This window comes from Diplotaxodon limnothrissa, linkage group LG11, assembly GCF_057381915.1.
Source record: "Diplotaxodon limnothrissa isolate DT_005_m linkage group LG11, D_limnothrissa_male_GT1.1, whole genome shotgun sequence".
NCBI lineage: Eukaryota > Metazoa > Chordata > Actinopteri > Cichliformes > Cichlidae > Diplotaxodon > Diplotaxodon limnothrissa.
Window position 1 is genome coordinate 26,101,000 of NC_140606.1, and position 13,648 is coordinate 26,114,647.

General features: G+C 39.3%; 1 protein-coding gene and 1 pseudogene across 1 annotated transcript; one reads left to right on the forward strand and one right to left on the reverse strand.

Moving 5' to 3' along the window:
* Positions 1-1,750: 1,750 nt before the first annotated feature.
* On the forward strand, positions 1,751-5,624 carry tapbpl (TAP binding protein like). Its single transcript, XM_085365484.1, has 8 exons — positions 1,751-1,814; positions 2,115-2,324; positions 2,410-2,679; positions 2,775-2,975; positions 4,123-4,290; positions 4,374-4,477; positions 4,878-5,103; positions 5,557-5,624. Exons 1-8 carry the CDS (start codon positions 1,751-1,753, stop codon positions 5,622-5,624), a joined length of 1,311 nt encoding a protein of 436 aa, XP_085221610.1.
* A 5,433-nt stretch (positions 5,625-11,057) lies between these two features.
* LOC146622885 (vesicle-associated membrane protein 3-like) lies at positions 11,058-11,992 on the reverse strand (annotated as a pseudogene).
* Between the last annotated feature and the right edge of the window lie 1,656 nt (positions 11,993-13,648).

Sequence of the window (13,648 nt, forward strand, 5' to 3'; positions counted from 1 at the left end):
CTCAAGCGGCTCTGTTTGTGCTGTGGGCAGAGAAAAGGCTTCACTCTTGCATACAACATCTCCTTGTGTAAAGTGCGCCAAATGGTTGAACGATGCACAGTGACTCCATCTGCTGCAAGATGATGTTGTAGGTCTTTGGTGCTGGTCTGTGGGTTGACTCTGACTGTTCTCACCATTCGTCGCTTCGGTCTATCCGAGATTTTTCTTGGTCAGCCACTTCGAGCCTTAACTTGAACTGAGCCTGTAGTCTTTCATTTTCTCAATATGTTCCTAACTGTGGAAACAGACAGCTTAAATCTCTGAGACAGCTTTCTGTATCCTTCCCCCAAACCATGATGGTGAACAGTCTTTGTCTTCAGGTCATTTGAGAGTTGTTTTGAGACCCCCATGTTGCTACTCTTCAGAGAAAATTAAAAGAGGAGGGAAACTTACAATTGACCCTCTTAAATACTCTTTCTCATTATTGGATTCACCTGTGTATGTAGGTCAGGGGTCACTGAGCTTACCAAGCCAATCTGAGTTCCAATAATTAGTTCTAAAGGTTTTGGAATCACTAAAATGACAACAGTGCCCAAATTTATGCACCTGCATGATTTTGCTTAAACAATTATTGCACACTTTCTGTAAATCCAATAAACTTCTTTTCATTTCTCAAATATCACAGTGTGTGTCTCCTATATGATATATTTAACTGACATTTTTTTTTATTGTAACAACCAACAATTTATACAAGAAAATAATGACTATTAACAAGGTTGCCCAAACTTTTGCATCCCACTGTACTTTTGTTTCAGGCTTTGGTGTTTTGCTTTTGCATTGTAAACATGGATAACAGGCAGATTCAAACAGGCAAACTGGAGTATGTGCATTTCTCAGTGGTGAAGCAGGAGACATGCAGGAATTTAATCATTTTGCTTAGGAGAAAAACATAGGGGCCACATTGTGTCTATAACTATCTGAACTTGAGCAACACTGGAGCCTATCCGAGCTACAGTACCATAAGGTTAGAAGCAGGGTGCACCCTGGACAGGTCACCATGTTGTCGCAGGGCCAACACAGAGCCCAGGATAAAATCCTGTAACAATTTATTCTTGGAGAAATTCAGCAAACAAAACAGACCAATACATTTAGAATCTAAGTCTTCATTAGGGTCTATAAGAAATCAGACACATCAGAGGGACACAGTGGAGACACCTCTGGTTGAACGGTTTGGAGACATGCTTGTGTGGACTGGACAAAGCATGGATGTCCAGTCCCTGTCCCTATCCATGATCCACTTTGGTAACCCTAAAACCAAACAGACAAAAGAAGATTTATTTATTTAATTATTAATTCATTCATCCATATATTTTATTTATGTTGTCGATTTACGTTAAAATGAGCGTGTGTGCTTGTTTCCGCATTGACTGATGACGGACCTCTGTTCTGTCATTGGGCGATCCTGCCTGTTCGCTTTCACTTTCATTCCACCCACTGCTACAGTGCGCATGCTCCTGACAAAGAAACAGCTGCACAGACTCTTGAACTGCCTTTATTGTTTACTTTTAGATTGCGTTAAATTTAAAGTCCAGCACGTATGATGATCGCCATCGATGGAGTGAAGAACGGATATAAACAACTCTAGGCAGTAAACTCCTGAATAATGCGGTGGTAGTTGTTGAAATCAAAAGTGAAAGTGCTGTGGTGCACTCAGCAGTTATTTGATATCCTTCTAATTTTAATTTACAAAAAAACTGGGAACACTTGCACTATGGTGGGGATGATGATGGTTATTAAAGTCATTTTAACTGGATACCTCATGACGTGCGTTTATGGTAAGAGCATAAATCTCATTGATTAAGCACTGACTGTAGAGACGTGACTGTGAGCTCGACATTAAAGCTTTTAACAGAAGTATTTGCTGATAACCGAAGAGCTCTGAGAAAAGTGGGTATTTTCTGAACCTCTAATTAACAGTATTTAGGTTAAAATGGCAGCAGAATAATAGAAGGGCTCAATATACCGAAACACCTGAGCTCTCTGATCTTTTCTCTCTATTAGTCCAGACAGTGGTTCTATCTTAAATGCTGGTGCACTAAGATTTTTAAGAACTGTTCTTCTTCTTGTTTCTTCAGCTGATGGAGTTGCAGATGTGGTACTCACCTGCACTCTGGTGGAGGAGGGAGCTGGACTTGGTGGAATGGGAGGCGGTCACTTCACTCGGACTCCAGCCACTCTTATTTTACGAGATGTTGCTGTGGGCCCGGACGAATCACTCGAAGAACTCACTCCGTTTGTTCCTCCCTCCATCCCTGATCCAGACCTCCTCCTGTTTGAGGCCAAAGGTTTTTCCCTTGCCACCTCTTTGTGCAAAGTTTCCTCTAATGTAAGCAGGACTCTGTGATGAACTTCTCTTATTCTTTGTAACAGTATCATCTCCTGAGATCCCCAATGCAAACGTGCTGCTCCATGCAGACTGCAATGAGCAGGAAGTGATGTGCGAATTAAGTAGTTACTCTCCTCGGGGATTCGAGGAAAACTCAGATCGGGTCTTTTTCATGGTGTCCCTCAGTGTGGATGAGGTTGACTTCAGCACTGCGCTGATTCTGGAGACCTTGAAGGTGGAGAAAGACGAGTCAACCCTGATGCAAAGCAAGCTGGCTCTTCCTCTCAGCCAGTCAGGAACTCTGCTTACCGACTGTGAGATCCATAGTTTAATATCACATTTTATACGAAGGAGCTTTATATGGTTTTCTTAGATTACACATCATCCTCAAATGTTTTCTACCCCTCAGTGATATTTGTGGTGTTCACCCACATAAAGTCTGTGTCTGCCCCTCTGAGAAGTGATGTTCTCCTCAACTGTGGCTTCAAGCAGCAGGACACGCCATTAGCACAGGAAGTGGGCATTGAGTGGCGTCTGCAGCACAGAGGTAAAGGCAGGAAGGTGCTTGAAATGAAGAGGGCGCTGGATGATACAGAAGGCAGCACGATAGGTGAGCATTGTAGGTGTTAGCAGATGTATCTGCATGTGTAATGCAGGGTTTGGCAATGAGAACCTACACTGTTTATTTTAATGGCTTTAAGACTGATGCTACTCAGGATGGTGATAGTTCAATAGTGGCATCCCACTTTACAAATATATGTTTAAAAAAAGGGGCTTTGAATGATTGTTTCTAGTGATCTTAGGAGGATCATTTTAGTGACAGTCTTCTGAATGTTTTCAGTGAGTTTCTAGCCATGGGTTTCTTTATGTATGTAAGTTTTGAACCAAATGTCTGATTTTTATTAATTGTTTAGATAATGGTATTGAGACAAGTGGAAAGGAGACTATAATGTCAATTTTTGACTTTTATTTCAGGCCTGTTGTCACCAAAGATGACCTTTAGCATCTTAGCATTTTTACTATGTTTCTGTAAAGTTGCCACAAAAAGTTATCAGAAAGTTAACTCAAAAGTTATTTGAGATTTTAAAAAATATTCATCCGTGGAGAAGCTAGCAAACAGGAAGTGAGGTCATATGAAAAGATTTTTATGGTATTGGAACCAAACTTTATGGATGTATTTAAAGATTACAAGCAAACAAACAAAAAACAAAACAAAACAAAAAACCACTGAAAAAACAAAATGCATCTGTCTTACTACTATTGCCACCTGTAAAATGAAGATAATTTCACCTTCACCCTTTTTGTACCCCACATTGCTGCTTGTAGTTGTATTTGAATAAATAGATTTTAAATAGGTGTACAAGTTTGTTATTTTATAAATAATTCAGGACCTCAGAAGAACTGTTAAAACATATGAAATCACAGGGACAGTGGGTGATCTCAGTCCTGCACCAGCTCCAGTGTCAGTGTACATATAACTAGATTTGGATTTTAATTACATAAAGTTTTTACATGCCTTTTACATGCCTCCTTTAAAAATACATTTATCTTATAGTTTTAAAGGAGGTCATTTAGGAATTAAATATCTTCGTCCTTTACCCACAATTCCCCTCTGTGTATTCATGAAATTCTGCTCTGTAGTTTAGTCTTGCTGAATTACTGACAGACAGGCAGATGCCATTAAAGCACACATGTGGAGATGATTTGAAGAGCACGAACTGAAGAAACATCAAACAATTATTATTCTGTCTGTTTAGTGGACGGTGAGAGGGCCGGCTCAAGCATAAATGCTGCCCAGGTTGTTGGTGAGGGTAACGCGTCTTTGACTCTGACCACGCTGAAGGTTGGAGATGAGGGGACCTACATCTGTACAGTCAGTCTTGGTCCTTTCCACTCCCAGCAGGTCGTTCAACTTCGCATTATTCGTAAGTTTCACTCTGATCTTAATCCTCAGCCGTTGTTTTCTTTGATATTCTGTTAATTCTTCTCTCTTACTTTTCCCCCATAGAACCTCCAGATGTTTCCCTCTCAGTCGAGAAGTTGGTTTTAAAGTCAAGTTCGTCCCAGAAATTAAGTTGTCACAGCAGTAAATACTACCCACTGGATTCTCACGTCAGTAACTGTGTTTTGAGATGTAACTGTTACCCATTACTGTTTTGTAACACCATCCTTTTAAACACCAATCTTATTAGTAACTTTAATATATTATCATGTTTATGAAAGGAGATTTTTTTCTCAATCACAATGAAATAGAGGAATTTAATAGAGAAGTTATTGCAGGCCTTAAACCAGCCTCTCTCTCAAAGTCTCTCTAAGGACGCCTGAAAGTGTAGATATTTTTAAACGTACCAATGCTCTTCATCTTGTTAATGAAAAGTGTCTTTATTTGCTGTTTTGATAATAAGTTATCTTCCATATTTATTCATTTGTGTCCTTTTGAATTGCACTAGCTCCTAAGGCTACATTTAATTGAATGACAGGTCATAATTCTCTGCTCTTTTCTGCTTTTTAGATTGAGTGGTTTTCCCTCTCTCCTACGGACACAGAGCCACAGCTCTTTATAGATCAGGGCTCCCTGTCCAGTCATCGGCAGCACGGTGATGGAACGTTCACCCTGTCCTCTCACATAGCTGTGCCTCCCACCACCGTCCCAGGAACCAAAATCATCTGCAAGGTCTCCCACACAGCTCTAGAAGAACCGCTCTTTGTTAGTGTGGTGGTGGAACCTCCTGAGCCTAGTATGTATATCTATTTAACACTTTAAAAAAAATTTTTTTTACCATTATCAAAGGGTTTTCATTATCTTGCTGAGAGTGGAATATAAATAGATGACAAGTCTGACATTGCTATTTTTATATTTTTCTATAGAAAAAAACTCTGGTTCGGTCCTGAGCTAACAAAATCCTACAGTGGAAGTTTTGGTTCAATCATATAGAAACTGGCAGTTGTAGTTAAACCAGGTGTTTTCCACATTTTCAGTTGGCATTTGGGGCCTTGACGTGTTACAAATGTAACAATTTACAGATCACTTTTAGCACCCTTGATGCACAACACTTTGGTTGACTTTGTGGATGAATTCAACATGACAATTTATTTCAGAAACAGTGTAAACATTTTTTTTCTATTATGAGGGTGATTGTATTTATGTCTGATGTTAACCTTATCCACAAAACCTTTGTGTGTCTCCGCAGATTCCTATTGGTGGATACTGGGCTTCCTGATCATCACTGTACTTTTCTTCTATCAGGTCATGGGATAAATTTCACTTACATGGAGACTAGAAAGTTTCTTTGTGTCATTTTAGTGTTTAAGTTATTTTTTTTAGGTATTCCACTGGTTTGTTCAACTCTTCCAGCTTTCTAGAAACTGAAAAACAAAAGTATAGAATAAAATTAGTCTCAGGAGGTTTACAAATGTGTAATATGTGATCAACAGGTGTATACTAAAATTTATAAATGTGTACAATGATTTGTAAGTTTTGAAGACTCACATGCTCTAATCCACACACAAATACAGAGGAATTGGAACACATGGAAAACTAATTTACAAATGGATATATCAAACCTGAATAAACAGTCAGGACACAAATTTTACAGTTCGACTTTATAAATTTGATAATTTGTACTTTTAGAAAGTTTCCTGTAACATTCTTTATATTCTCACATACAGATCTTTAAATATGCATGCATGAATCCTCTGATATGCACAGTGAGGGTTTGAGACTTCACATTGTGATGTTCACATAGTTCCACAAATGTAAGCTGTGTTCAAGTGCTAGAGAAAACAACTGGTACATCTGGGGTTCCAGTGGATTCATATGTGTGCTTGTTTTAGTTACTATGGATTATGTAGGGTGGAGAGACATCTCTATGGCTCGTCCTCTGAAGTGAATCCACAGGTGCTGACAATTTCTTGTATATTTTGATTATATATGATTAAGTTGATATGGATAACAATCTAGGTTACTATATGGCATCTATGTATGTTTCCTAGTCCAGTGTAATGAGCTGTTCTGTTTATTTATGTGTGGATCGAGCACCCAAGTAGTGAAAAATTTAATCATTGTGCACATTTGTAAATCTTAATTTACGTTTAATTTATATATCATTTGTAAACATTTGGGGGAAAAATTTTGCTCCGTACAAAAAACTTTTTGGGGGGGTGAAAGCTATGCATATGGTAACCGATCTATTTATGACATAGCTGTGAAATTTCTATACATGATACATTTTTTGTTTATTATTTTTAATACCAACCTATTTTTGCACTATGCAAGTTTGAAGCTTGCAATATGCTAAATTGCATTAAAACCCACAGATCACATCCCAAACTATGTTATTCACCAACAGTACAAATTTTATTCATATACGATAACACTGCAATTATACAGTAGCAAACTCCCTTACATGGAATTATTCCCTTCACAGCTTTCAGTATGGTTGTTGTCGGGGGGGCTGTTGTTTGCAGGTAGAAAATAATGGTGTGTAGGGGCAGTAGGCATTTTCATCTTCTGCAGACATGAAAGGTCCACACGATTTGTATTTGAAAGCAGCTAATAGTGCAATTGCACTATGAGTATTTATTACCTGAGACATGGTCTCTGTAATATTTTTGTAAACTATTTACTTTATATTTTTTCCCAGGACCCCACAAAGGCCCAGAAATTATTTTTTTAAAAGAGCAACAATATTGAAAGCACCTTAAATGAACATAAAGTTGTTTTTCCTTGAATGTAAAATTATGCTTTGAGTATTTGGGGCTTATTTAGACTTTTTTATTTTGATCAATATAAAGTGGGAAAGGGTTGTTTTTTTCTGTGACTCTACTGAAAAATTGGTATGACTATTTAAACAATCACAGCCTCTTAAATCCCACTTACCTGCTGAATTTACTGTGCATTCAATAATTTAGAAGCCTGGCAGAACTTTGTTTTATATTCTAGTGGAGATCCTGATGCTCCCTGTGACATTTAAGGAGGATGGAGTGATGCTGCCATACAAGCCTTAGTTTGAATGTGTGACTTGGTGTGTAACGTCAGTGAAAGATGGTACATAGACCCAATAAATGTAGATTATTATACTTAAAGTGGGAATTTGAGAAGGTTTTTGTTATACTTCTTATTTTTGGTACTATATATATATTTGTTTTATCCTCCCTTCAGTTTTTGTATGATTTTATTTTATTTTATTGTACCTGTAATATAGAAGGATTATGTAATACTGTGACAATGGTTAAGGAATTTCCACTGATCAATCTTTGTACATTGTGGAATTGATTGAAGTCATTAAAAAAATACAACATCATGAAAAGCTTCATGCTGTTCATAATAAACCCCTCAGTGCAATTACATTTTATTTCTATAGCACCAAATTACAACAAAAGTCTCAAGGTGCTTTATCTTGTAAGGTAAATCCATCCATTCTCTTCTGTTCATCCTTGTCAGAATCCCGGGGAGGCTGGAGCCTATTCAGCTACCATAGTTGTTGGGTACAGCCTGGACAGGGCTAGCACGGAAAGACAGGCAGCCATTTACACTCACACCTATGGACAATTTAGACTCACCAAATTAACCTAACCCCAATAATTACATGTCTTTGGACTGTGGGAGCCACGTGGGAGCCACGTGGGAGAATCCTCATAAACAGAGAGAGAACACGCAAACTCCACGCAGAAGATCCCTGGTCAGACAGTGGACTCGAACCCAGATCCTGTGAGGCAAGTGTTAAAGAACTGGAAAATTGACTTTCATCTGACAAGAGGACTTCGGAGCAACAGTCCATTTCTTCTCTTTTTACCAGAAGACCAAAAAGACACTTTTGACATTGGAACTCATTTCCTAAAGACATCTGTGTGGTGACAGAGACCTCCATCCACTCCTTGTGAAGCTCTTGCAGGTTTTTGAACCAACCTTTCTTAACAATCCTCTCAAACCTGGAGTCACCTCTGTCGCTTTTGCCACAATTTTCCCTTGCAGTCAATTTTCTATAAAGATGCTTCTTTACAGCACTGTGTGAACAGCCAGCCTTTTCAGCAGTGACATCTTGTGGCTTGCCCTCCGTATAGAGGCTGCTCATGATCATCATCTGGACAACAATCACGCCAGCAATCTTCCCCATGATTGTGGTTGTGTGTATTGAACTAGAACAAAAGATGCATATTATTTACAGTATACTGTGTGACTAATAATTTACTCAAACTCTAAATGAAATATTCTAATAATTTGTGAAAGTGGATTTCTGATTTTTGAGACCTAAACATCAAAAGTAAAACGATAAAGGCTTAGAATATTACAATTAATGTCAAATATATAAAGAAATTAAATTATGAAAATTTTGATTTTGTTGAGGAAAAAACTTTTCATTATAGTCTTTTAGTTTTTTAGATGCTATAACACGACCAAAGGATATAATCAAAGTCAGTATGTAGTCACTTCATGATTTCTTTATTGACATCAGCAAAAAGTGGTAAACATGCATTTGTTCTCCTAAATCCAGTTGCATCTCTTCCAGTAGTTCCAAGTAAATCACAAAACATCTTCTCATGAACCATGTTAACTATCTAATAATATTACTGCACAGTATCATTAGATAATTTTGGCTAACCGCTACAATTATGCATAAATGCCCTTTGCGTTTTATCAACCCTGAATATCAGTCCAAAGTAAGGAAAATAAACTTCATATCCTACAGCCCCTCAAAAAACTTGAAAGAATTTATAAACCTGTTTTCAGGAGCGTAAACTGACAGATGTGTACTATAGTTCTACTCATACAACACGAATAATACTAAGTTTTCATTTTTCACTACAGTAGCAGTTTGTTTGCAGTCTCTGGATATTATTTTACTGTCCAACACAAGTGATCTTAACAAAATGTTGGCAAACTCTTGAGCATTGTTGCATTGCATAAGCAGTAATTATCAGATCAGAAAGACATTGTACATAGGTCCTTTAAACCACTAAGAAAAAAAATGTACAGTCGGCAGTAAGGTTCAGAAATGGCAGATACACAGGTTACACAAAAAGGCAAAACTACGGACACCGTTTGCCATGCAGGTTAGAAACAAAAGCTTCACACTGGCCGTTATCATACTGTCGATGACAGATGGGTGCTTTTATGTGAGTCAGCAGTGACGGTGGGACGACCAGGTGGCTCAGGGTTTCTAAAATCATATCCTCTTTCCTCTTTTCCTGCTTTCTGGACAACTTAAACAACAATTAAACACTTTGACAGCACAACTCTCAAAATAACTATATGTCTCTACCTGTTTGAAATGTGGCGCTACACATTCATCTGTCTATGGCTGGGACTCTCTGCAAATCAGAATTAAGAGGCCTTCCTCTGGACTGAAGCAGTTAGTTCATGTATTCGTTAGATTGTCTGTAAGTGCCTGCTCGTGTGACTTAATTGCTGTGCATATTATTACTAAAATGCCACCTCTATGCCTGTGGTATAAACATTCTGCTTTTTCAGTCCGGATTTAAATTTTTACCTATTTATGCAGTAGAAATGTGTTGCAGTACTCCTACTACCTTTCCCTGAATCACTTCCTCCTTTCCTAAACTCTCACACAGTCTCTTTCCCTATTTTGCATTTCTCTTTTCTTGTTATCACTGGAGGTTGCAGAAAAAAAAGACTTAAGTGAGTGAAAGTTAGACAGGAAAGGGAAAAAAATACCAATCAAAGCCTACCAGGTAAAAGTGGAAGAAAGCTTTTAGCTACAATGCTTTGGATCACAGATACACACAAGCACAAACAACAGAAACTAGCATAATCTTAATCTAACATGACCTTGTGTTAGTAAGTAGCAACTGTGGAAGTAGCAGACAGAAGATGTGTGTTAGTTATGCATGTCAGTATCAATTTACAAATGTTGAACTCTCAAAAAACGTCATATGAATAAGCTTTGGCGTACTCGGTGTAGAAAGACTCTTCTGTACACCCCCCACCAGCGTGCTTAGCCCCACGTGTTCTCCCTCTACCTTCTTTCCTTTTCTTCCTTCCTTCCTCTTTTGACTCTGCCTGCTGTGTCCTTCAATAATACATGAGGTGCAGAGGCAGCGGAGAGTGAGCAAGAGTTCAAGTCAAAACAGTGGAAGAAAGCAGCAAGGAAAGGGAGGGAAAGAGGACGAAGAGAGCAGAGACATCTATAAACACTAATGTAATGTTTAAGTGCAAGATGGTTTGATGGAAGACTGTGTGAAGAGAGGAAGGAGAGGACTGACAAAATTGAGGAGCAGCGCTTGGGTTTCTTTTTTTGCCTCTCCCCTCTCATATTATCCTCAAGTCCATATTCATCTGTACTGATGAGCTGAGCTCAGTGGAAGAAGTATACTGTGAATTAAAGAGAGAGGGAAAGAAGTAATTAGTTTAATGGGTCTGGCAACACGTCATTAAAACTAAACGGGCAGAGGACACACTGACCTCTCCTTATGCAGGAATGTGGGGTTGTTAAAGACGAAATAATATTATGCTAGTGTTGTCTTATATGTATAATATTGATGGGTTTTTTTTACATTAATAAAAAACCCCATCAGTATCAGTTCTAACACTGATGTATTAGTGATTTCTAAATTTCTCACGTGTGCAAGTGGAAATAGCCATGCTGAGTGGGAAGTCGACGCATGATGATTATCTACATTTTGAAAGTAATCAGTTAATTGTGGAAATTTTTGCATCGGTGTCAGAATGAAACTACTTACAGAATATGATTCCAACCACAATAACTCCAATGATACCCATCATGATCATCATCTGAAAAAAAGAGATGAAAATTTTAGACTTCATCCTTTTACAGAAGAATACACGAAGCTGTGTTTTTAGGGTTTCACTATGTTCAAACAGAATAGAAACCAATCTGAACCACAAAACAAAACAATTATGACACTTAAAAGGCTCTTTGTGTTTGTTGTGGCTTAGTTATACAATCCCCTCAGTGTTTAGAGTGAAAACTCCACAATAGCAGATGCCTTTCTCCCATTTCCCCTGAGGTAGCAGCTCATTAACACATTCCTATGTTGTCCTCTATTCTCTCTGCATGCCAGAACACATACTAATAGGAATTTGTTCATTCTAAGTCAGATGATACCATAGGTTTCTCTCTGTTTTACCAATCTGTGTAAAGGAGCCACAGTAATGCGCCCACCTTGCAGTTCTTCCACCAGTACTTGTTTTTTAGCTTGGCTGCGCAGCTTTCAAACTGGGAGGCTCCAGCTTGGAGAGCGTCCGCTCTGTCATCCAGCTCTGAAAGCTTCTGGTCCCTTTCCAAAACCTTGTCCACATTCACCCGCATGATATCCACCACCTAGACCAATCCAGCAAGGATGAGAGAGCATTTTTTTTTGGGGGGGGGGGGGTAGTAAAGGAGGAAAATAGATGGGAATGTCGTTTTCGTAAGTGGTAATTCTTCTGCAGTTTGTTGCTCATGCATATTTTACATCAGTGACTTTCTACACAGAATGCATTCTGACCCAGAAGCTCAGAACAGCTCACCTCTTCCACTTGGGCCTGAGTCTGTTGTAGCCTGCGGTTGCTGCTGGTATTGGGAGGGCCAGGAGGTGCGCCAGCTGGGGCTCCATCTGCGCCAGGGGCACCTGGAGCTCCAGGAGCTCCAGCTGGTGGGGCAGCATCTGGGGCAGACCTGACCAAGCACAACAATGAGAGTTTTGTGAGAGAAAGAATTGGATGAAGTCAGAACATTTCACATTCAACAATGGATAGGTTTTTATAAAAATCTGAAAAGAAACTTGAAATATGCTGAGAAGGAAAAATGCCCTGTCTAAAGGCTTGAAAGAGTCAAGAGTGTAATTTGCAGGAAGGGAACCTGCAAATCGCAAACGTAGGCAGAGATGTTAGCAAGAAATGATGAACTAATGGGTCAGTGAGAAAGGGGCGCATAAGAGAGAGTGGGGGAGAGGTTTTTAAAAAAGCTATGTAGGCCACAGGATGGCGGTGGATGAGTAAAGAGAGAGAACGTTTTGGGGAGGAAGAAAAAGAGAAGGCAGATGTTGCTCATGATGGATTACAGAGAGATGGTTGGAAGTGAAAAGAAAAGGTGAGGCAGAACTGAGGAAACGGTTAATCCAGCAGGAGGGGAGAGGAAGGACAATTAAACCTGAGCAAAAAACCTCTGCAGAGGCAGCTGCCAGTTTAATATATGATAAACTAACTCCTGCAGGATGAAAATTTACAATATTTTTAAGAGAAATTCTGCATTAAGGAAGCTACTGATAACCCAGTTTCCTTTAAAAATTCACGTTTTACAGCATTAAACAGATGATGACCCCCAAGTCCCACAAAAACCTTGTAACTCATCCAGCACCACAAAACACGCTGCTTTCTATTAAATCTGACACAAAAACATCCAAAACAACTCATTCAGCCCCGTCTCGGGCTTTGTATGAGACAGAAGTCAACCTCTGAATACATAATTCAGCGAAGCAGTGATGGAATATTTTTCGCTTGCGTCAGCAAAAACCCTTCAAGCTGAAAGTAAATCATCTCACTTCGGACCGCCAGTGGAAGAAAATAAAGAAATGAACACGTTTCAATGTGGGTTCTTCCGCCACCACATATTAGATATCTGCTTTTGTTGTTTTTTTTTCTTTTCTTTTCATTTTTTTAAGAGCGCAATGGAAAAGCCGCATTAATACTCACATCTTCTATGCAGCTGTTTGAACTGACTCACGGGCAGCGGAGGAGGGGTGACTGGCTGTGAGGCAGGAGGGTCTGAAGTACAAAGCGAGAGAGGAAAAAACCCCCAAAAAGACAGAAGAGACGAAAAAGCGGAGGCACGTGTGCAAAGGAAAGTCCAGATGCTTAATTAGTAAACAGACTGAAGTGGCGCACTGACAGTAAACTGAGGCGGAGGCTCTTGGCGCAGTGGAGCCGATCTTCTAGCGATGCTTTTATACTGCAAGCCGTCACCAAAAGTACTGCAATACTGAGACACGTATACAGGTCGGGTGATAATTCACTGTGTGACCAGATTAGTGAGCAGGGAATGAAAAAGGAGCGATGCCAGCTCAGGAAGGAAGTACTTCCAAATTATAATCCATGCAAAAGAAATCCACGGATGTTTGTATTCTTGCAGAGCTGCATCCGGCTCCTCCAAGTGATGCTCCCCTCCTAGATCCTGAGACGCAGCACTGATTGGCTGGTTGTTGAGTTGCCTCTTCTGAAAGCTACTGACAGAATACCTGCGATTGAAATAAAATAATAATAATAACAACAATAAAGGGGGAAAGTGCAGTCACAGGAAATCGGTTGTCTCTGATTGCCTCCTT

What these genes read in the sequence shown, in the direction of transcription:
- tapbpl (XM_085365484.1), top strand. Translation starts at nt 1,751, where the DNA reads ATGGTGGGGATGATGATGGTTATTAAAGTCATTTTAACTGGATACCTC. An exon ending in CCTCCTGTTTGAGGCCAAAG is followed by an intron (nt 2,325 to 2,409) that starts GTTTTTCCCTTG and finishes TCTTTGTAACAG; the next exon opens with TATCATCTCCTGAGATCCCC. An exon ending in AGGAACTCTGCTTACCGACT is followed by an intron (nt 2,680 to 2,774) that starts GTGAGATCCATA and finishes TCTACCCCTCAG; the next exon opens with TGATATTTGTGGTGTTCACC.